The following is a 23,045-nucleotide window of genomic DNA, read 5'->3' as shown; positions in this document are numbered from 1 at the left end:
TGGTCCAGGTCGACTTGTGATGCGCCCTCTGTTCGGAGGGTAATACTTTGTACAGAAAAAGGAAGAGAGCGGCAAAGCTCTCAGGCGCGCTAATGTGGCGCCCGGGCGAGTATCCTCTATTATCACGTGAATGATTACAAACACGGCGCTTTGGATAATCTTGCCCGTTACGAAAAGCAAAACACGCTGTAAAAAACAATCGTCTTCACCCAAGATACTCGCAAAAGCGCGCGAAATATGGAATCCCGCGGCCCCCCTCGCGTAAAGAACAAATCGGCTGCCCCGGTGCAGGTATGTCTGTGATACACGCTGCCGTCGCTCCGATATCTCGTCCACGATGCGTCCACACTTTTGTTAGCGTACTGACAGTGTTACTTCTTCTCGCTTCAGATATCCGCAGAGCAGCTTCTTCGAGAAGCTGTAGACCGGCAAGAAGTTCCCCTACAAGCACCTACCACCCGCTTTTCCGATCTAGAAGAACTGCACGAGTACCAGGGACGAAAACGCCGAGAATATGAAGATTACGTTCGGCGGTCGAGGACGAGCCTGAAACCATGGGTACAATATGCGCAGTTCGAGCTTGAGCAGAAGGAGTTGGCGCGGGCCCGGTCCGTTTTCGAGCGGGCTTTGGATGTGCTGCCAAACAGCGTTCCTCTGTGGATCAGATGCAAGTAGTTTCCCGCGTCTTCGTTCTCCGAAAGCAGCTCTATGATGCAAGTGCTAACACAGCAGGAACAGATGTCGAGGCAGAAATAAAAAACCGAAACATCGCCCATGCCCGAAATCTTCTCGACAGGGCTGTCACCCGCCTACCGCGGGTGGATAAGCTTTGGTACAAGTATCTTTATGTGTAAGACGAAGCGCCGCCAAGTCTGCCTTCCTTCGGTTCTGCGTGTTGCTCTGCAATGCTAACCTGTCCACACAGAGAGGAGATGCTCGGGAATGTATCGGGAACGCGACAAATTTTTGACCGCTGGCTCAAGTGGGAGCCAGCCGAGGAGGTCTGGAATTCGTACATCCGGCTGGAAAAGCGGTACACCGAGTACGAGCGAGCGCGCGATATCTTTCGCTCCTACACCATAGTGCATCCTTACCCGCGCACTTGGATCAAGTGGGCCAGGTTTGAGGAGGAATTTGGCACCAGCGACTTGGTTCGCGAAGTGTTTCAGACAGCAATCGAATCCCTCGGCGACGAGTTTGTCGACGAGCGTCTCTTCACCAGCTATGCTCGGTTCGAGGCGAAGCTCAAGGAGTACGACCGCGCACGCGCGATCTACAAATTCGGGCTCGACAACCTACCACGGGCGAAGTCCATGCTTCTGCACAAGGAATACACTACATTCGAGAAGCAGTTTGGCGACCGAGAGGGTGTCGAAGATGTGGTGGTGTCCAAGCGGCGGAGGCAGTACGAGGAGCAGGTGAAGCAGAATCCCAAAAACTACGACACGTGGTTCGACTGGGCGCGACTTGAAGAAACCACGGGTGACGCCGATCGCATCCGAGACGTCTACGAGAAGGCGGTAGCCCAAATTCCCCCGGCCGCTGAAAAGCGGCTCTGGCGGCGATATGTATTTCTGTGGATCTTTTACGCTCTCTGGGAGGAGACAGAGGCCAAGGACACAGGGCGGGCGAGGCAGATCTACGACACATGTCTTAATCTCATTCCGCACAAGAAGTTCACCTTTGCCAAGGTGTGGCTGCAGAAAGCGTATTTCGAGGTGCGCCAAGGCGAGATCACGGCGGCGCGCAAAACGCTTGGCCGGGCAATCGGCATGGCACCTAAAGACAAGCTCTTCAAGAGCTACATCGAGTTGGAAAAGAAGCTGTTTGAGTTCCAGCGCTGCCGTGTGTTGTATGAAAAGCACATTGTGTACAACCCGGCCAACTGCAGCACGTGGATTCAGTGGGCGGAGCTGGAGCGCGGCCTGGACGATCTCGATCGGGCCCGAGCGATCTTCGATATGGGAGTCAGTCAGCCAGTGCTGGACATGCCCGAAGTGCTGTGGAAGGCGTACATTGATTTTGAGGAGGAGGAGGGCGAATATGAGCGGACACGGGAGCTTTATGAGCGGCTGCTGGAGAAAGCAGACCACCCGAAAGTGTGGATCAGCTATGCACAATTCGAGATCAACATACCGGAAGACGACGACGACGGCGACGGCGACAGCGGCGTCAACAGCGGCGACAACGAAGGCGACAATGGCGAGCAGACTGCCGTCAGCAACGACGCGAAGCTGCGCGCGCGCAAAATCTTTGAGCGAGCACATGCAAGCTTCCGGGACAAGGAGCTCAAGGCAGAACGGGTGGCATTGCTCAATGCTTGGCTTGCTTTTGAGAGAACGCACGGCGGCACAGACGATGTGGAGAAGATCCAGAAGCAGATGCCTCGCAAGACCAAGAAGCGAAGGCGGCTGGAAGACGGCAGCTGGGAAGAATACGTCGACTACGTCTTCCCTGCTGACGACCGCCAGGCAAAGAGTCAGATGAATCTTCTGGCCATGGCCCAGGCATGGAGAAAGACGGGCGGAATGGTAGCACCGCCAGCAGGACTTGGAGAAGACGGCTCGGAGTAAGCTATGCAAGGAAGAGGGCGGCTGGATCAGAGATGGCAGTAATACATATACCCACCGCCATGTAACTTACACGGTACATCCAACTGCCAATTAACCTATCGGGGCAGGCCGCTGTCTGGGCGGTCTTGGCATGGGATCTATGGCCGAGGCCGTTGATGTTTCTCTTCCACAAATTGGATTTTACTTGATCAATTGGAGCTACTCTGGACCGATTCGTGTGTCGCGGATCGTGGGCCGGGATTGTTCGAGAGAGCACGGAGTTTTACGGCGTACTTCGTGCATACGGCGTACTTTGTACGACAGACATGCAGGAAGAAACCCTGCTTCGGCGCATGATAAGAATGACCTCACCGCTCTTCCTGGTGTGGGATCCACCCGCATCCACGACATACTCGCAGAGCAAATTGATTTCATAGGAAACTGAACCAATGATGTAACTAGTAAAACGAAGTGAAAACGGTAACGAAGCAGAAGTCATAAATCGTTCCTCCATCCGTCATGTCTACAGCAAGCGCCTTCAGCCATGCTTCCGGCCAAGCCGATGCACGGTGCAAACGACGCCTTGCTTGTACCCAACTGCATACTCTCAAGCGCGCATGCAGGTGTGTTGCGCGTGCACTCTCCGTCGCTGCTGTGTATCCACTCACTTTCCTTGCCTCCCCCCTGGTCCCGAGTATGCCGTTAGTGGCGATGGCGCCCGTCTGTTACAAAATGGAAAATCATCAGCGTCATGGCTCGGTGCCAAATAAAAAAGAAATAAAGGAACGTCTCGTGTATATGGTTGCTGTCTCGTATGCTCTTGATGTTTGAACGGCACACGGAAAAGGAAAGAAGCATCACATCCAGTGTATCAGCCGCATGTGTGCACAGAGAAACAGAAGGGCAGATCAACTTCTAGCCAACCCACTTGCCGCACCGACATGTGATATATCGCCACAACGGTGCAACGGGGCAAAAGATGGCAGGAAGACTGCGTCCTTTCAGCTTCTGTTGCTCTCATCAGGTCTCCTCGCCTCAGTGCCAACAGGAGGGGCCGGAAGGGCGGCGTAGGGGCTCCCGTTTACCATACGGGGCTCATCGTCACTGGCATCGCTGCCGTAGTCGTTGTAGTACCGACCGGCCTGTGGTGGGACCGAAGAGGCCCGGTTGCGGGCCTTCCTGCCTGACCTCCCGCTGGACTGACTGCGTTGCATGTGCTCAAGCCGGCGCAGGTGCCGCCTTTGCTTTTCTTCTTTCCACTCCTTGCATTCATGGTGGGCTTCGCGCGCCTCCTTGAGCTCCGAAATAGCACCCTTGATACCCAAGGCGGCAATACCAACAGACGCTGCGTCACGTAGCAGAGCCTGGTCTTTGAGCTTCTTGGCTTCCCCCGTCGAGAGACGGCCTTCCCGGACTGCACGTTGCCGCGACTGCCTCTTCTCCATGCTCTGATACACATTGTGCGCCGCGTGGATGGTGGCAACGGCCGCTAGACCAGTAGTAACGATTTGCTTACCTCGCATTTTCTTCGCCCGTTTCTCGTCCTCGGACGAGCTGCCCAAGTCGGACTCCGAATCATGTCTCGACCCGCCCTTATCCCGACGGGACCGCGACCCGCTCCGTCGGCGAGTACTGCTGCGGTTGTCGTCGTTCTCGTAGCGGCCACTGCGACCCTCGCCGCGGTCGCGGTCCCGGGCGCCTCCATAACGGTAGTCGTCATCGTAGCTGTCCGCAGAGTTGCGACGGTCGTTGTGGCGGGATGAGCCCTTCTTGCGCCGCGGCGACTCGTCCGTCGGATAGTCGTCGTCAGGGCCGTTTCCTAGGCCAAGCTTCGCCAGGCTCCGGCGCGCAGTGTCGACAACACTGCGGCTTCGGCTTCGGCGAGATCGGCCCGGAGAGCGGTTGCGGCTGTCGTACGAGTCCGCACTGCTCCTGCGACGCGACCGAGACCGTTCGCGGCTTTCCATGATCTTCTTGGTACCAAGAGCACCCAGGCCGGCCGTTGCGAGAGCGGCAAGTCCACTCACGCCGCCGCTGCCGCCGCCGCCTCCGTCAGACCGAGCACGAGATCGGGATCGGCTGCGGCCAGTGTGTCTGTCCTCTTCAATGTTTCTGCGTGATCCGTTCACGATGCGGTTCCCCAGCAATCCGCCGATAACCGATTCGGCAATACCCATCTTGCTGTGTTTGTCACCGTGCGCCGCATCGATGGTGGCAGCACCTGCAGCGGCAGTGAGAACACGCTTGGCCTTTTCACCTTTCCAATTGCCGGGCTCCTTGGCAACGCGGAAGGCCTCGGTAGCACCGGCGATCAGCGATGCCATGGCGGCCTTTTGGATCTTGTTGGTGCCACCACCCTTGCCGCGTGACTTAGACCCGGACCGGGATCGGGACCGCGAGCGGCTGTCGTCACGGTGCCCTGTACTACCGCCGGTCAGTGCCTTGACGGCACCGCCAAGGCCGGCCGCAGCGAGAGCGCTTTCCAGGAAGTTCTTGTGCCCCTTCCGCTCTTTCGAGCCGTAGTCACTGTCATTGTCGTCGTAAGCATCCACGTCTCGGCTATCGCGGCCCTTGTATGCCGTAAGCGTCTTCTGTTCCTCTTTGGTGGCATGCTTGTTGTATAGATCGACACCCTGGTAGGCGGCAAAGGCACCGACAGCACCGAGAGCTGCAGAGCTCAGAGCATTGCGCTGTATTCCACGGCCTTCTTGCTGGGCTTCGCGGCGATCATAGATCTCCTTGCCGCCAACAGCAAGAGCACCTCCGATGACCGCAGCCAAAATCTTCTCCTGGTTGCTGAGCATGCGGCGCCTCTTCCTCTCATCGTCGTAGGAATTGGTCCGGGTTTTCTTTCCCTCGCGACGATCATAATCGCGGTCTTTGGAGGAGCGCGGGCGCCGGTCATCTTCATAGCTGCGATACACATCCCGAGAATACGTTGGAGGTGGAAAATCGCGATGGATCTCCTCGACCGAATAGTCGCTCTCTTCCCGGTACCGGGGGACAAGATCTCGGGAAGCTACCTGACCCTTGGCGTAGTTGTCGCGAGACTCGACATAGCGAGGGTCACGTTGGTAACGCCGGTCATCGTAATAACGGGACGCAGTGTATTCACTGCGTCCATCCTCGTGGGCTGACATGGCAGTGATGCAGTATCGTGGAGAGGCTGCGTGTGCCCGGAAATGGAGAAAAAGTCTGGCTAGGCTGGCGTTGAGATGCAGTTGTGGATGGAAAAAAAGGGGGGGACGAATAGCCGGTCTATGAACACGTCAAAAGAGGAGGCTTTGAGACGGAATAGTTTGGCTGCTGGAGAGGAGCAAAACTCGTGGTGGGGGTGGAGGGGTTATTTTGAATGCTAAGTAAGATATCTTACAATAATGCGAACTTCGTAGACAGACGAAAACCAAGAGTAGTGGGGCAAGGCGACCTGCCGTCATAGTTGATCTGGAGGGCTCCAATGTAAGATACGAAGTAGCGGCTGCCTCTTTCGAACAAGGGTTTCCCGATCGCTGTGCGGCAGGCACGATGGTCGTCGTTACTTGTATCTTACATCAACCAACGGATGCCAGACGGACACCAAGACGGACACCAAGACGGATCGTTAGCGTTGACCGGAGCGTTTTACGGAGCAGACCTGGGCGTTTCGCCAAATAAAGCACCGTCCTCTCTTGGCTGCCCAGCCAGCCTATGGTGCCGCCTAATGGATTGGCCCATAAGAGGCAACAGGGCACAGCCTCCCACCATAGAAAGCATGGCCTTGCAGCAAAACCCCGCCCGTTGGTGAGATGAAATATCCTACATACGAGGTGGATGGGAAATTACTCGGACTCGCCACAGGTGCACCCATCCACCTCGGTATTGTTGTGACGCTATGGTCCCCACTATACAGTTGATCCAAGGCCGATGACATCATCAGGATTCCACCGTGGCATCACCGTCTGACGTTGTTAACCTTCACTATGTGCCTGACGGTCTGGGTCCAATGTTTGAAGCAGCTTGTAAATTGACCATGATGAAGGTTATTCTAGGAGTATAAAGCACTATCTCCCAGATTTCACAGCAGCGGCACAGGTGAAAGCCGGCGGCTCAACACTTGAGATCCTGTTATCCTCGCCACTAGCCTGTTTCCCTTGGGCACTTGTGTTTCCTTGGCAGGTGCAGGCGTTTGTCATTCGGCCTTTTAGCATCCGGGCCACCCTCACCTTTCACGCTCTATTCCTCCCTCTCTTTGCTGCTCAAGCTCGGGCTGACACAGCACTGAACGTGACCCCGACCATCTGTATATAGGATCATGCGATCTAAAGAAGCGCCAGCGGCGACGTTCACACATCCAACTTGCTATCCGCTGCTGATTAAGTGATCAGGGAAGGCCGCCTGTCAGGCACAAACGCCTTACACTCGGCATCTGCTGATAGGCCAACACTTGCTCAATCTGGTCCGAATATAAGCATAATTCGCACGGCCGCTGTCTGCCCTACCAGAGCCGGACGAACGCTCCTAGAGCTGCCAAATTGCACCTTCCATAAGGCGACTAGGCTATACCGACTAGGCTGAAGCTCTAGGCATCAAATATAGGCTCGTTCGTATCCTGGACGTATATTGCCGAACATACAGAAAGCAGTGTACATGGCAGTTTGGCAGTTGAGGAAAACGCAGGTTGCTGCAGAGGCAGGATGTTATTTTGTGATGTATTTTATGAGCCATCTGGTGAACGAAAGACAGCCTTAAAGGACACGCCAAACCATCGGTAGCTGCGTACCTGTCGCCAGCCCACATTCAGAGAGCCAGTCCGCCTGATGCGTGGCAGTGGGTTAGGTCGTGCTGACGACAGAAAAAAAATGGGTGTTGAATGCCTCTCCAATACGAAATCGAAGCATACATCAAATAGCACCCTGCTCGAGATAGCAGGGCCGACGGCCTGCCATCAGCCGCCGTAACGCTGTCATTGCACTGGCGAATGTACCACCACCTCAAGGGACGTAAAGGCCGCCTGCAACGGACCTCCTATGTTCAGGCCTCACCACTGGCCGCTTTCCACGATCCCACGAGTTCCCTGGCTTCAGTGAAGTGCGGCACAAAGACCGACGGGTACGGTTTCGGACCTGCGTCGGTCAAAACATGGTTGTAATACCGAAGAAGACACCGCAACCCGAAATCGCATGGCATATCGCCACGGGCATCTTCTAGTGCGGATGATCGGAAATCCTCATACATCCTAACGTTGAATTTGTCAGGCAGACAATGGGACCAAAATTGGTAAAGATGCTTCATAGCAGCTGGTGTCTCGCCGGACTTAGAATTCTTCCGTTGATCAAAGGCCTTCGTCCGCAAACCCGGGTAAGGCTCCCCTCCAACTGCATCTGTGGCAGGGAGAGAGAGAGGTGCTGACGATATAACAGTAGCAGACCTGGAGCCTTCAATAAGTGTTTCCAGAGACGTCTCGAGAGAATAGTCGTGACCGTTGCTTGAAGTCGTACCCAGGTTAGAGTAAGGAGATAAACGGCGGTGTTTCAAAATAGAAAAGAAGGACAATAAGGAGGCAAGATATAGGACCAGAAAGGTGAAAAAAACACACTTAAGCTTGCCAAACATACCTCAACATGTTGTCCTGGGAACTATGTGAGCCATTCGGTCCCAAACTTATCTCTGAGACAGTGGTTGAGGTCACATCCGTGTCTGGAGCCACAATCACGACTAACTTTTCGACTTGCTCATCTGGACAGTTCTGATAGTCCTCCAACGTCGTCGGTGCACCGCTGCCGCCCGATGGGGAGAACACTGGAACCTTAGCAGACAGCTGGCTCTCACCTGAAGGCGGCCCTCCGTTCACTTGAGTGTTGCCATTGGACGTGAGTGTGTGCTCCACAGACATCCCATTGTCGTATGGCTGGTACATCGGTTCGCTTCCATTAGGGGCGAATGCTGACGCTTGAAAAATCGCCGGGTTTGTAGTCGGATAACCAGCTACAAGGGCGGCGGGATAAAAAGGCGGCGGAGGCCTGCTATGAAGCGAGCGAAAATGGACACTCCTCAAGTCCGGGCCGGGGCCGCGCACCTCCTCCATTCTCTGCTCTTCCGGCAAGATGAACTTTCTCCACTCTGTGCGTGACCTTACCAGCTCAGTCTGGTCTTTGTCAAGGATGTAGTCGAGCTTCTCAGACTGTTCACATGCAGCACGTACGTAGTCCAGAGTTGGCGCTAGTTCCGCCATCCGTCTGAAGCTCGCAACGATTGCCAACCGAACAAAGCCCTGGCCGTCCATTTTCCTGCGAAGGAACATGTCTTTGCAAAGATTTTCCAACGAAAAGTAGTATTCCAGTTGCTTAACCAGGGGCTGCAGGTGCTCGATTTCCATGCTCGAATATGTCGCGAATGGGTAGGGTTGTTGCATATGGAACTCAGCAGGTACCCCGGCCATCTGCGCCGCATGATTATGGGACCGAGCGATGCTTGCCACCCCATTTTGCAAGCGATTAGAAAAGGTCGGGACTTGCGATACAGACTGCGCTCGCCCAGGAGTTTTGCTAGACCGCGACACGTTGCTTGCGTGTCCAAAGGAATACTGCTGTGCCGTCGGGTTAAATGGTACAGCGGACGGTGGCAAAGAGCCATTGCTGCCGTATACTGCCCCGTTTGATGCAGCTCTTTGCCCATTTTGCTGATACCCCGAGCGAGAAAAATGATGGCCTTGAGAAGCGCTGCTTGCATGGCCGCCACGGCCACCACGGAACCCACCGCGGCCAGTGCGTTCACCTCTAGCTTCTGTCCGTTCCCGTGCAGTCAAACCTGGTTCCTTCAACTGCAAAGTCCCGTTCTCCTTTGAAGAAGACGCATGATGGTCGGTGGCTTTGGCTGTCGCAAATCGCCTATCGGACTGGACAGGAAGGGCTATGTGGTGGTGATTGTCAGTGTCGCCATTCACTCCTCCTCCGTAGGTACCTTTAGGAACAAAATCGGCTCTAACTGGGAGCTGATAAGGGAAGCAGGCCTGTTAGCTTGATTGGTCAAAGCGATGAGGAGAGAGGCTGAAATATCATACCCCTGAATAGTTAGACACAGCATTTTTTGTCCTGTCGTGATCGGCAGCTGCAGATGACTTTCGTATCTCCCGGTTATGGGTAGAGTCTATCGAGAAGCGCTTGGCAGGGTTGGATGCGTGAAAGTGGGGTCTCGCCGTGATCGCTGTACCATTGGCTTCTTTTGCCTTGTCTCGGAAGTCTGGAGTCTTGTCCATTGGCGTGGGCATGGAAACCGCTTTCTCCGACGGAGCGGAGCCGTTCGCGATGCTGTTGTAGCCCCCTCTAGAAGAAGAATCGCGGCCGCCGCGAGATCCTGCCTTTGGCTTCGAGCCGCGGACATTAGGGAGAGGGGTCTGAAAATTCACAGTAGGGACAAAATCCAGCGCAACCCAAGCTCCCTTCTTCCGGGACTTCGCAAGAGCCCCTTCCTCCTGGGTGTCCTTGTCACCATCATCTAATCTGTCCACCTTCTCTGCAAGGCTCTTCGCCTTTGCATCTTCAGTCACAGCGGCAGATTCAGGGGTCGGCCAAAGAGTTGTATCTTGGACAAACGGCAAAATGCTGCGCCCCGAAAGGTTCTTAGCATCCTTATCTACCACCTTGCTCACTCGGGAACCGTTGCGGCGCGTTTGGTCGCCACGTGAAGTCTCGCTCAGTCTTCTTTGGTGGGGTTTGAACGTGGCTGTCGCGCCAAATGTCTCCGAATGATTTTCAAGATCAGTCGGCGGAGCACTGCCTTTCTTCAGTTCCTGCGACTTCACAAGCCCACCATTTGCACCCGTAGCACCCGTGGCCACTACCAACGAGTCTGGCTTGCTAGCGGGGGGTTGCTTCGCCTTGGCAGCAAGCTCACGCCGCCTCTCATCCCATATATTCTTGATAGGCACGGGCGCTGGAGACAAGACCACCTTCGGAGCCTCCGCGTCTTTCTCTGCATCGTCCACAGAAAGTAGATCTGCGTCCTTAGTAGATGTTTTTGTTGTTTTGCCTTTCCGGCTCTTTCTGGCGCTATCATCAGACGAGGAAGACCGTGTAGCAATAGCTGAGGCATAGCCGTTCTTGTAGCTTGCACTGGCATGAAAAGATACGTCGTCCAGTGAAATGTTGGATGTCGATTCGACAAGCGTGCCAATCAACGTAGCAGAATCAGTTGCGGAGCCCGCATCTGAATCGACCTTTCGTGAACCGTATCCTGATTCAGACGATGCTAGTTTGCTCGCATCGCTCGTGACAGATAGCACCAAGGCAGTACCTGCCTCGGGGATTGTTGTGGGATTCGAAACATCGTTTTCCTCTGGGCTCGCCCGTGGAGGAGCTACTGAGCTGGTAACAGGCGTAGTTACTTGCGGTGCTGCCTGGCCGCGAGCGGCCTGAGCATAAGAGAAACCTGTAGCAGACATGGCTCTCAGTTTATAGTGTGGACCGCTGTTGTTTGTGCAAGCGGTAAGCCCTGACACATCCAGGACAAGGACAACACGGCCCTGGCTGAAAATGGCCGCACCGGGAATTTGATTTCACCACCCGCGGACACAATGCCTTGCGGATCTGTTAGAATTTCCCAATCAATGCTGTTGGCGTGACCGCCAAGGTGCCTTTATCGGCAGAGACGACTTCGACGCTATTCGGGGGAGGCCGGCTCGCTCTTGGTGTGCTTTCGATGTCAGCGTCGTATACGTATAGTGAATTTAAGTATTTGAGGTTTTCGGAGTGGGTGACCAGTCTTCTTTCAAACAGCACGGCGACAGCACGGCGCGAAAATGCGATGTTCTCTTTCTCGATGGCCAAAACTGGGCACGTGAGGTGACAAAAAGGTGAGTAATGGAAGTGCCAGTGTTCAAGTGTAAAAGAAGGCCGTATCCCTGAAAAGAAAGACGGGACAACCGGAAACCGGGAATGAGAGGACGCCGAAGACGAAGTGCTCCGTGCGACAAACAAATGCTTGAGTTTGTTTTTGTATGAATGTTGCTTTATGAGCCGAAATAGCTATCTTCGTATCTCTTGCTTCTTGATGTTCCGACCAGCACGCCGCACAGTTAAAGCCAGCGCGCAACAATCAGTCAGATTCCGAACCAGGATAGGTCGCGGTGAAGAACGCAGCGTGTTGTATCTGGGCAGCAAACGAGGGACCGAGGTGAAAAGAAACCCGATCAGTGGCCGGAGGCTCCGGTCTGTCAGATGCAGGGTACGACGTATATCGGTGACCTCGTTCGATGGCAAAGCGTAGCTAGGTATGAGAATGGCCCGAAAACTTGGGGCCACTTGTGTGCGAGCAAAGATGGCGAGAAGGTGGGCAGCAGAGGCAATTAAAACCGATAAATGTAACAAAAAAATGGCGGTTGGTAGAGTGCGATATTCCGAGACGTCAACTACCGGTTCGTTTCCAGATGAGATTTTCGACAGAAACACTAGAGAGAGTATATAGAGGACAGGAGAGAGGGGTGGAAGAGAGTGAAAGAGGAGAGCCCTTTAGGATGGGAGGGGTTAGGTGTGTTCTGCACAAGACAAAAAGGAAGTGGAGGAAAGAGAAGATTTTGTGTGTGAAGATAATTTTTTTAAACTGGGGTCGCTGATGAGAGTACTCCGTAAAGTAAGAGTTGGGCGGGTGATTTGGAGTGGGTTGTACCGATGGACAGCCAGCAGGAGCTTAATTTGCGGAGGGGCAAACAGGACACTGCGGTGGCCACTCTGTATTGTATCTTAGTAAGCTTATCTTACCAAACACTACATATGTATTTACGAAGTACAGTACATATGCACATACTCCGTACATACTCCTCACTTTGGTTGTCGTTTGCGTATTATTAGTGCAGGCTCTTGACTCGATTTATGTTTTAGCGGTGCGAGGTCCTCCAGGAGGCCACCAATTGGATACGGCTCACTACATGACATAGCTCAAGTGCGATAAACCGAATAGAGGCCCTGACAGCCAACACAACCTATTCGCATCGTTCATTAACCCTACCATCCGCTCACTACTGTACACTTTTGGCCGTGCTGACTTCGCTTGTAAACCTCTGTTATGTAGCCTCCCCCCCCTCCCCCCCAATACCCTGCTATGCTACGCTGATATATAAGTACTCCGTGGTCTCGTACATAAAGCATGCTGACTGCTCGCACCCTGTATCAAGACACCCAGTAGAACCCAGGCAGCTAAAAATGGTCACACGTGGGCACAACATAGAGAATAGCAAAGTTTTGGCCATTGTCGTGCCAAAAGGAAGCGACAGTCCTCCATCGATGCTAACAACCTGTACATGGGGAAAAGGCATACTTGTACATTGAGATATATATGGCTGTGATAGTCAATATAGACCGTCCAGAACAAAACAATCACAATGCGCCTAGCGAAAGATAATTCATTGGTCATACTCTGAATAGGCATGGGTCCACGACACTTTCAATCTTAATATCATCTAGCTTGAGACCCAAGCAGCAGCTCGTTGAGCCCCAAAGGTCGTAGCAAGACGTAGTCCGCTCGATCCCATTGGGAAATAGCTTACCAAGTACCAGATGAGACAAGCCAACTGCGCTATAGCCGAGATGAGTGTCAGGATCGTGCTGTGAAGCTAAATGTATTGCATAGATGGTTAGACCTGCGAGCAATAAATCCATAGCTAGACAGCTCGTTTTCGACAACAGCAGACTTACCCCGATAGAGAAATAAAGAGTCAAGCCGATAGAACCGAAGTAAGCCACTGTGAAAGGCAACCTCGGCGTTGATGCCAAGTGTCGGACGTACGTCCATGGGCCCATTACGGCGGCAAATGATGACAAAAATAGCACAGATCCGAGAGTCCACCTACACTACCAGTCAACCCAAGTCTTCGAGGGCAAAGAGGTACAGGAGACTTACAAGATAACAAACTTGCGCGGGCGAGTGGCCATTATTGGGAGGAGAGCAAAACATATCGTAAAGCAGATTAAAGCACCAATATTGCAGCCCGAAAAAATCAATAAACGATCCCATCTGCTCACTGAACAAATACCAGTATTATTGTTGTTAGCCCCAGAAACATTTCGGCAACCTGTCCTCTAAGTCCATTTGCCAGGTCATAAGTTTGTCTGCAACGTCCCGGTACACCTGCCGCCTTGTCTTTGTGCGTATTGCGGGCTGCTACTACAATAGGGATGTGATATGGGGCGTTGGCTTACGTGCGAACCAGCCTTCCTCCTCCTCGCGTCGATTTGGCGCCGGCAAAGGGGCGCCAACGCCTTCTGTTGTGGGAAGCTGAACATAGCCTCTATCTCCGAAGGGATTCCAGGACTCGAGGGACGACAGGAGCCCCGACCGTCGCGAAGTGTTCACGGGAGGGTTGGCATCACGGCGTGACCAGCCCAACGAGTTGAGCGAGTCTCTGAACGATTGCGAAGCCATTTCAAAAAACCGGGGGCGTGACCCAAGCCTTGCTTGGGGACTGAAAAAGGTCAGTTCGAGATAGTACCTGGTGACTGTGTGCCAGGAACAGCGAGTTTGATCAAAAGCAAGGATCTGGCCGAAGGCTGTCACGCGCGAAAGTGCGCGAAGTGGGTGTGGGTGTGAGTGAATGGCCCGAGGGCGGGTAAAAGTATGCAAAACGCAATAGGCAGAAATGTAAGGAGACCGCGAAGCTGAGTCGGAAGCTGGGCAAAACGGACAAACGCTCGGTGCTTGGTTGAATCCGTAACTTGGCCTGTTATTATTATTGATATGTGCCTGTGGTGCGAGAGTATTGATGTCAGCACATAAACTGAAGAGACTGTTTTTCTGTGACGGCATATACAGAAATAAATGCCTGCTTCTTCTAGTCGTAGTGCCTCGTAAAGGATGCGCGTTCGATATTCTGGTTGCCTGTTTATTAGTACCCATCCAGGAAGTGCCGAAGCGAATAGGAGGTTACCATGCACATGATCGGTCGGTACCCACTCCTTTTGGGTTCACACACACCTCTAATTGGCTGTGATTTGTAGAGGGCCTCGGTTTATTTCGTCTACCGCACGACGAGCCACAGCCAGGCTTCACAGATGATTACTATGTATGAAGTATGCTGTGGCGCAGCAAAAGAAAGCAGAGAGCTAAGGCTGGCGATCGGGCGTGATCTGTCATGGTGTCTACTAATGTCTCACTTAGGCTAAGATTACAAGTCTTCGAATACATATATGTGGTTTAAATGCGACCTTCTGTGCCAGCTAGCCAAAGAAGTCCGAGACAACCGCCTTCAACGCGCCAGTTTGTCTACTCGTAGTCGCCTGTTATTGCTTGTAGTCAAGCCTTTCCCATTCCCACTTTCAAGACCTTTTCGCACCCCTCCAGCTAGGCCACTGTCAGAAGACCTTGAAGCCGAGCGAGACAAGCCACGTGAGAAGGCTGGCAAGGTGTGGTGTACACATAGGTTGCACTTGATCGGAAAGGATTCTGGTTATATATTCATACTGTCGTCCTGTTTTGCGCTCTTTGGTTTTCATGTTTCTCAACTTTACCCCGTCTGCCATACACGACTTTCGCCGCACGGTGTCTTCTAGCATAGACGTGTGAGATTCGCGCTGTGTACGAGTACTCGTACGATAATTACTCATATTCTTCTTCATTCCCCCACCAAATCCAAAGCAGCCTGGTCATCTAAGAAGGCCCCGCACTTGCCTGGGTGCCCCCCCAATCCTTTCTCTCACCACCAACCAGCAGTTCAAAGTTCAATACGTCTCTGCAGCCCGTTCCAGCATCGACGGCTAGCTAAGCGGTCAAACATTCATGTCATCTGTTGGAGCGTCTATTTATCATTTTCGCTCGGTTTGCCCTTTTTGGAGGGTTATAGCTGCCACCCCACTACCAAACATCTTTCTGCGCCACAAAATCAACTTGCCAAGCAGACTACTGCTGGATCTGCTACTGTGCAACGATCCAAATCCAGGCGGCCCTCGTTTCGAACTTCCAGAGCTTTGTCACATAGCACCGGGTTTTTTGAAGCCTCAACGCAATCAGCCACCCGCCACAACCGACAGTCCTAGTACGTTATTTGTTCGTTCTAATATGCTTACTTGAATACCAAACTTCGGTTACAATGATACATGTACGGGCCAAGCGGCAGTTCCCCCCCCCCCGCATCTATAGTAATTTTCTTCTTCCCTCCCCGCAAGCCGCTCTGTCGCATTACCTCAATACTGCTAAACGGCACGTTTCCCCATCCAGATTAGCTCTGTTTTTCCTCTCCTACGTAACCAGCCCACAATCACCAAAAGTCCACTTCATAGGCTCTGCCACGCAGAGCCACCATTTCGCAATAAGTACTCCGTACGCAATAAACCCTTCCCTCTATTACACTATCGTCTACACCCCTTGCCTTGTCTCATCACGCTACTCCTATGAGAACTGCTTTGCAACGCCGTTGTCTGGTTATATATTCTAACCTTGGCACCAGCCAACCTCATTAGTCACCGACTCACTTCTACTCACCGCACATCTATCGATTCATGCACTGGTGGGACGGTCTCTACCCGCATCAGCACCAACCAGCGATGCACCACGGAACATCAGTGCTAACTACAGACGCCATCTTCTACTTTAGCTCATCTCAGCCTATCAACCAAAGCCCCTTCCATAGTGAGAACAGCACACTTCTGCTTTTGCCCACGCTACCGCCTTACTCGCAATGGCACAACACGGTTTCGGCCAGATGGGCGGCGCTGGCACAAACATCAACCCCGACGATCTGGCCATGGGTGGTGCTTTCAACCCGTCTTTCCAGGGCAACTTCAGCTCCAATCAGAACGCTCACGGGGCCGGCTTTTCCAGCGGGTCAGCCCTGATCTCTGATGACGACCTGTTCGATACTCTTGCCAGCCCTTCCGGTGCTCAGTCTGGTATGTCCACTGGTGGCCATGACTTTTCCAGCCTCTCCAATCTCGGCATGTCTGGAGCCTATGCGCAGGCGATGTTCTCCCCCCAGCACAGCCTCCCACTCGATCATTCGCGTATGAACGGCTTCTCGAACACACCCGAGGGCGATCCCATACAAAGCCCTTTCGCAAATAGCATGAGCCAGTACCGTCCCGTACAACACGCACAGGCCTTTGGATCTCTACAGTCGCCTGGTGGTGGCTTTGCGGGCTCGCCACTTACCGCCTCGGATTTTGCAAACGATGGGTCTGATGCAGCTTTCCTGAAATCCCGCCATCGCATGTCCCAGTCTATGCCTCGCAAAAATACCACGGCGCGGAGCCCCATGGCAGTCAAAACGGCTTCTATCTCCACTGCTATCCCTCCTGCTTCCTCTGAGTTTGTCGGTTCCCCTCAACCGATTCGGACAAATGGCTCAAACCACGAGAAATCGCACTCTGGCCAGTGGGCTCAGACTCCAAATAGCCTTTCGTCCTTTCCCGGCTCGGGTTTCTCTTCCCCTATGCAGCCGGGTGGCCTTCATAGTGCACAGATCAACGAGCTTCTTTTGAAAGGTGGAACTTCTATGCCGGCCAAACTGGGTACGCCCATAAACACCTCGCAGGAGGCGAAGAGAAAACGGCGGAGGGAATCGCATAATCTAGTTGAGCGCCGCCGCCGGGACAACATCAATGAGCGTATACAAGATCTTAGCAAACTTGTCCCGAGTCACCGGTTGGATGATGAGAAGATCAAAAAGCTCATTACTACTGGCACCCCCCTATCACCTACCCTTACAGGCCTATCCAACCCGTCTCAGGCAACATCTGGGCTTGCTGGTCCCGGCGCAAGACGCGCTGCCGGAAGCACAGCTGGTAATATCACTACCGGTCTACCTGTTGAAGAGAAAGACAAAGGCCCCAACAAGGGTGACATTCTCAATGGGGCGGTAAGCTGGTGCCGTGATCTCATGTGGTTGTTAGACAAATATGTCTCTCGTCAGGAGGAGCTGATAGAGTTCTTTAACGATCGTGGCGAGTCCATGCCTTTCTCCATCAACGACGATGAGCGTCGTATGACGTCAGAATTGATGACCGCTATGCGCAATCCCGACGCTGATGGGGAGAAGAAGCACTTTACTTATTCTCGCACTAATGGCTCCGGCCTGCGGGTGCCTGACTACACCGATTACAAAGGCGATCCGTTGGACGGCTCAGGTCGGACTGAAGGGATATCCATGGAACCCGGCATTGGCAACGACGGTGTGGCTCTTGATTTTGTGGAGCAGGGTGACTTCTGGGCCGACGACGACGAGAACGGCGAAATGGAATTCAAAGAAGAAGACGAGTTCATGGATCTCACCTGAACTGATGTTTTACCGATCGGATGCTTTCCAGTGTTACCCCCACACCCCTCCTTTTCCACGCTATCTATTTCCGTGCCGTGCAGCAGTCTTTTCTTTCTCCGGATGTCCTCTGATGTCGTGCAGCCTTTCTTATTCCCCTTTATCCTTTCTGTGGTCTCCTCTGTGGTTGATGGGATGTGGCCGGTTATATTATTTTCTGCTATATACTGTTTTATTCTTCTGCCTTCAAGGCGTTTGGGTTCCTGGGTGTTTGATGTTTCTCAACTCCTTGCTCTCGGTTGTGCGGGACGGCCCCTTAGAACATCGCTAGCCAGTTTCATTTGCTTCGCAGGCTTCACAGCTCGATCACTCGCGTCTGGTCGTCTTATTCGTGGTCTTTGTGTGTTTTGTTGCGGCTTATCCGTGGCCTGTTAATAACCTGCTTAGTATGTTTTGTATCGAACTTAGTTTGGGGTCAAGTTGTGTGGAGTTGTCTGATAAGATGCACCTTATGTTTTAGTTCCTACTTGCATCCTGCGGTCGTCTCGGTCGGGTGCTTACGGTGCAATGAACAATAGTATATTACCGAGTGCTGGTCTACCAGCTAACTCCCAACACTGTAGTAGAATATAACAATGATTCGACTTCAAACTGCCTTCCGTTTGTCAGAATTGTCTCGTTCCTTTACTAAACCCTGGCATGAAACAGTAGAAGCAGGTGGTGGAACCAGTCTACATCTGTTTCGAAACTACACACCGTCTCACCAGTGCCGTACACAGAGCAAAAACTCGCTCATGGCAGACAAAATGTTCCACACATCCTTCCTTTTCATATCCTCTACTAGCGGAATTCTCTCCAACGCCGAACGGCCATTGAAATATTTCCAAAAAACAGGCCATAAGTCTGCGACGCGTCCGTTCCAAGCCGTAGTTTCATCGCCGTGGCCAAATCGTGCATCGGATAGTGCTCGCATGGTGGGTACAGAAGCAGCACCCATATTTCCATCCTTTTTGCTTGCAGGTGGTGGCGCTACACGCCGCGAACGAAGGCGCTTCTCAATGGCGCTGAGGTAGAGGCTCTCGCGACCCGTAGGTTTGCTAGCGTCTATGATGATATAGGGCAGCATGCCCATCAAGTGCACTGCGTCATTGACTGACGGATGCTCTGTGCGAGTCGGTACAGGCTTTCGTGCGTGTATGGTAGCTCTCTCTGCCAGATCGCGCGCTATCTTTTCAGCAATTCGTTGTTGCCTTGCTCTTTCAGCTGCATGTTCCGCGGCCGACGGTCCTGGCCGACTTTCAGCTCCAACAAAGTCTCGGGGTTGACTTTTCGCGGATGACGGAGACAAAGACAGTGCATAAGATGCGGCCGACGAACTGTCCCCATCCATATCAGATGCATCAGATGCGTCGCTAGGTTTCTGCTTAGCATCCGTGGTAAGACCAGTTCGCTCTTCTCTTCCTTTTCCATTGCCGTCTCTCTGTCGCTGTTTTTTTATTCGAGCAAGAGCTTCCGATTCTAAACTGTACTCAACTTCGTATTGGACTTCTGGCCACACAACCACGTACGCAAATGTACATATTTGACAGACCCAGCCTCCACGGATTAGCCATGACAATATTCGCAAGTATGCAGGTCGGAGATTCTTTGTAGGGCAGAATGACTTATACGGGCGTGGGGCTGTTGATAAGCTGGCAAGTAAATCCGTCATTGGTGGCGCGAAGGGAAATGTTTGGGCGAAAGCTGAGCTAGCGCGTCCAAGATTACCCAAGTCGCAGTTTGGTGAGAGAACATACACGTCTCGGGCGTGAATTGGTGGCACGGCCATTGCCCGTCGCCAGTATATGAAATGCTGCGCATATGCGCGCACTTGTTGAATGGTAAGGATGGTTTCTGGAAGTTGGGCAATCTGGTAAAAACTTGTATGTGCCCCAGAAGAAAGTCAGTCAAACGAGTTTGTTCATTTCACGAGTGCGTTTCTATGGGACAGGGTTTGCATACGAGAGCGTGGGCTTCGCAGCTTTGACAAGCTCGATCATAGCCGTGGCTGCCTTATCCCTGCGAGCTTGGAGCTCTGCAATGATCTTCTTGTCGTCATCGTCGGTAAGTAGAAGCGCAGTGCACTTGTCAAAAGCAGCTAAACCACCAAGCATATCATAGCCAGAGACCGAATTGGCTGTCGTTAGCCAGAGACTCCGGGCAGCCTCGTTTCCTGGTGGCTGCACATCTGCTACATAAAATGGCATGGGTATTTGCACGGAATGTCCAACGGAACCCCTTCCGAGACTCAGCTCGAGAACTGCTATCTTGTTACGACATACGGCCTCGTATATGTCTCTTATCGACGCCGCCAGGGAAGATGCCGTCAGTATTTGCTCCCACAGCACGCTCATCTTCGTTCCTATTTCATAGGCTGGTCAGTGCCGAACAGAAGCATAGTCCGTTCGAACCGGGTGTAATCAATACTTCAGGACCACATCTGTGGATTCGAAGCAGGTGTATAACTCACGGTCTTCTTTGGCTCTATCCTTGAGCTGAATGACTTTCTTGCACTCCTGCCATACAAAGTCACCACTTTCCTGGCAGTATTTGTATACTCTGTTCACCTCCCGCACAACGTGGGTGTACATGACGTCAAGGAGCTCATTTGCTTCATGCCGCTTGGGGTTCAAAACGAAAACAAGATTGAACATAGTCATGGAGCTGACTTTGTCTTCCTTCCATTCAGCATTATTGCCATCACGCGAAGGGCGATCTTCAAATTTGGCGCTTCCGGCCCATGTGGAAGCTTCTTTCGTCTTACGAACCCGTCCCTTTCTATTCTTTTCTCTGTCCCAGAAACCGCTTTCCGGCACATGGATGGGATAAGATAAATAGTAGACGGAATCGAGCAAAATTTGAAAACGCTTCTTATGAAAAGCGTGTGGTGGTGTCAAAATTCCTTCCAGGGCCTTGGTTGGAGCACCAGCAACGTACTCCCAAGGGACATACTGCGTTCCGCTGTTCGTTGCAAGATGGTCATCGTGGTTCCATCGGGCTAGCTCTTCGGAGTTGGGGGCATAGTCGATATCGCTCTTTTTGGTAGGTACCAATGCCCCATCGACAAAAGCATCCTCATCTTTCGGCTGTTTAGCACAAGACTCTCTCCGAGAGTAGATGCGACTAGGATAGTGAAAAACAAATCGCGGCCCTTCGCGGTTTCTGTTCACGACGAGGGCCACGCCTAAGAAGTTGTCCGCATTAGGCAGAACATAAGGCAGTGCCATATCTTAAGATTAAAGTGGTTGCATGATCATCAGATAAGTTCAAGCAGAATCCGGTACATATTGTCGTAGTTCAGCAACCGGCTCGAGCGTACGAATGATTGTGCAGCTCGAAAAATGGTCTAATTACGGAGCTCGCTACCAAAAGAAAGGGCTCACCGCCTTAGACCCACATAATATTACTTCGCCGCGCTACGCCTACTTAGGACATACCAAGAAAACATCGCCAGTACAGTATTATCACCACATTACGTATCCTTCTTCCTTCCCACCTTATATTCATTACCGCCATTTAAAGCAATTACCTGCTGAATATTCCACGGTATCCTTTTAACCTACTGCCTAATACGGTTTTGTAATAGGTCTGCCCAAGCACGCTGCCAGGCTGCCTCTGCTTAGCTCTTAAACAACGGTGCACCTAACTTAGTAGTTTGCCTTTTTAAGTGCATCCAGCACGGCTCGATTATATTTAAATCTAGCGAATTTAGGCACTAAGTTAGCCTCTACATCTTTGCTTAATTATATATTAATGCTTAGTAAGGGTGCGCATATAATAGAGCCTAGTCTTCTTAGACTAAGAAGTCTGCGCCTGTAAGGGTTTGTGTGCAATGTGTGGTTATAAAGGCTTAGACGTGTTTGTACTGTTGTATTAAGACTTCAACTTAACGAACTATAGGAGACTGGTAGGCGAGAGCCTGCTATCTAATTTATACGTAAATAGAAGGTGCGTGATAGCGCAACCCTAAGCGGGTGTAGCATAGCTAAGTTGCTGTGCTTTGCCCTATTTACGTATTAAGATAGTTTGTTAAGTCTAACTAACGCTTAGTAAGCAGTAGGTTGCCGAACCGGTGCGTAGGGCAAATGCGTAAAATACTCTTATACTATCCTCTCTCTTTTAAGATAACGCCTTTATTAGCTAAAACGTGTATACGCGGCAGCCGCTTACTTATTAAAAAACCTTCTTTAGTAAAGTTAGGAAAAAGAGTTAAGTGCTTTAGGTTATTAGCTATTGCTAAACAGTTGTAGACTGCTTGCTATATAACTATATTCTTATATTATAGAAGTGTATATATACTACTTAGGATATAGCGGAAGTAATTGCCGGATCTAGCTACGTATATAGGCTGTCTTATAGAGGCGCTTTTTAGAAGGCGTAACGCTTAGATCTTAGTTATAAGATACTTGGGTTGCTACTAATAAGGTATTATAAAAGGGTAGCCTTAGATAATAGCTATATAAGAGTGTAAGGTGTGTTAACTAAAAGTAGTAGCGTATAGTTAGGGTTAAGAAAAATATTAGTACTAATACTAGTAGTACTAGTATTAGTTTAGTATAACTAGTACTAGTATAGGCTTTTAAGTACTAGTACTAGTATTAAACTAGTATTAATGTAAGTAAATACTAAACTAGTACTAGTATACTAAAGTACTAAAATATTAAAATAAAATATAATATATTACAGTTTATTTTTCTTTTAAACTAATTAATAATAAGTAATTTATTCTAAAAGCTTTTATATTAATTTTGTATATATGAAAACTATCCTTTATCCTCTTTTTTACTTTATATTTTATATTTTATTCTTTATAATAATAACAATAATAATAATAATAAGTAAGCTTATTACTATTATATATCTTATATACCTAGTAAGTTATATTTTATTTTTACCCTTTTATCTTTTTACTTTATAAGCTATAAGACTTATACGTTTATACTTAAATATATAAGTATATAATTAAGCTTATATATTATTATATAAATGTGTAAGATATAAAGCTTATAAGCTATATAACTTATAACTTAAAGGCGTTTAAAAGGTATAATCTTATTATATAACCTACTAACTCTTATAAGTTATAATAGACTCTAATAGCTATACAACTAACATTAACTTTAAAGTTACTTCTTCTTTTATTACTAATTTTAGTAATAAAAGAAGTAAGCAACAAACGTTTTATAATAACCCTAGTTATAAGCTAGATAATTTTAAATTATTTAGCTATATAATTACTT

General features: G+C 50.9%; 6 protein-coding genes across 6 annotated transcripts; 2 read left to right on the top strand and 4 right to left on the bottom strand.

Annotated features, from left to right (window-relative positions):
• Positions 1–237: 237 nt before the first annotated feature.
• On the top strand, positions 238–2,573 carry CMQ_1601 (cell cycle control protein; the record flags this gene model as incomplete). Its single annotated transcript, XM_014318680.1, has 4 exons — positions 238–291; positions 391–667; positions 739–850; positions 926–2,573. 4 exons carry the CDS (start codon positions 238–240, stop codon positions 2,571–2,573), a joined length of 2,091 nt encoding a protein of 696 aa, XP_014174155.1.
• Positions 2,574–3,553: 980 nt separating this feature from the next.
• On the bottom strand, positions 3,554–5,692 carry CMQ_744 (uncharacterized protein; the record flags this gene model as incomplete). The annotated part of the gene is made up of 2 exons (XM_014317823.1): positions 3,554–4,041; positions 4,069–5,692. 2 exons carry the CDS (start codon positions 5,690–5,692, stop codon positions 3,554–3,556), a joined length of 2,112 nt encoding a protein of 703 aa, XP_014173298.1.
• A 1,870-nt stretch (positions 5,693–7,562) lies between these two features.
• CMQ_1670 (La domain family protein) lies at positions 7,563–10,971 on the bottom strand (the record flags this gene model as incomplete). The annotated part of the gene is made up of 4 exons (XM_014318749.1): positions 7,563–8,016; positions 8,147–8,167; positions 8,252–9,522; positions 9,592–10,971. The coding sequence occupies 4 exons, from the start codon at positions 10,969–10,971 to the stop codon at positions 7,563–7,565; spliced, it is 3,126 nt and encodes a 1,041-aa protein (XP_014174224.1).
• Positions 10,972–13,118: 2,147 nt separating this feature from the next.
• On the bottom strand, positions 13,119–13,946 carry CMQ_867 (golgi traffic protein; the record flags this gene model as incomplete). The annotated part of the gene is made up of 2 exons (XM_014317946.1): positions 13,119–13,129; positions 13,724–13,946. The coding sequence occupies 2 exons, from the start codon at positions 13,944–13,946 to the stop codon at positions 13,119–13,121; spliced, it is 234 nt and encodes a 77-aa protein (XP_014173421.1).
• A 2,248-nt stretch (positions 13,947–16,194) lies between these two features.
• Positions 16,195–17,787, top strand: CMQ_1019 (hlh transcription factor; the record flags this gene model as incomplete). Its single annotated transcript, XM_014318098.1, has 1 exon — positions 16,195–17,787. One exon carries the CDS (start codon positions 16,195–16,197, stop codon positions 17,785–17,787), a length of 1,593 nt encoding a protein of 530 aa, XP_014173573.1.
• Positions 17,788–19,745: 1,958 nt separating this feature from the next.
• Positions 19,746–21,032, bottom strand: CMQ_1109 (upf0171 domain containing protein; the record flags this gene model as incomplete). The annotated part of the gene is made up of 2 exons (XM_014318188.1): positions 19,746–20,167; positions 20,276–21,032. 2 exons carry the CDS (start codon positions 21,030–21,032, stop codon positions 19,746–19,748), a joined length of 1,179 nt encoding a protein of 392 aa, XP_014173663.1.
• Positions 21,033–23,045: the final 2,013 nt, after the last annotated feature.

The sequence above is a fragment of the Grosmannia clavigera genome (assembly GCF_000143105.1).
Source record: "Grosmannia clavigera kw1407 unplaced genomic scaffold GCSC_140, whole genome shotgun sequence".
Taxonomy (NCBI): Eukaryota; Fungi; Ascomycota; class Sordariomycetes; order Ophiostomatales; family Ophiostomataceae; genus Leptographium; species Leptographium clavigerum.
Note: the sequence above shows the minus strand (reverse complement) of the source record. Positions and strands in the feature narration are given on the sequence as shown.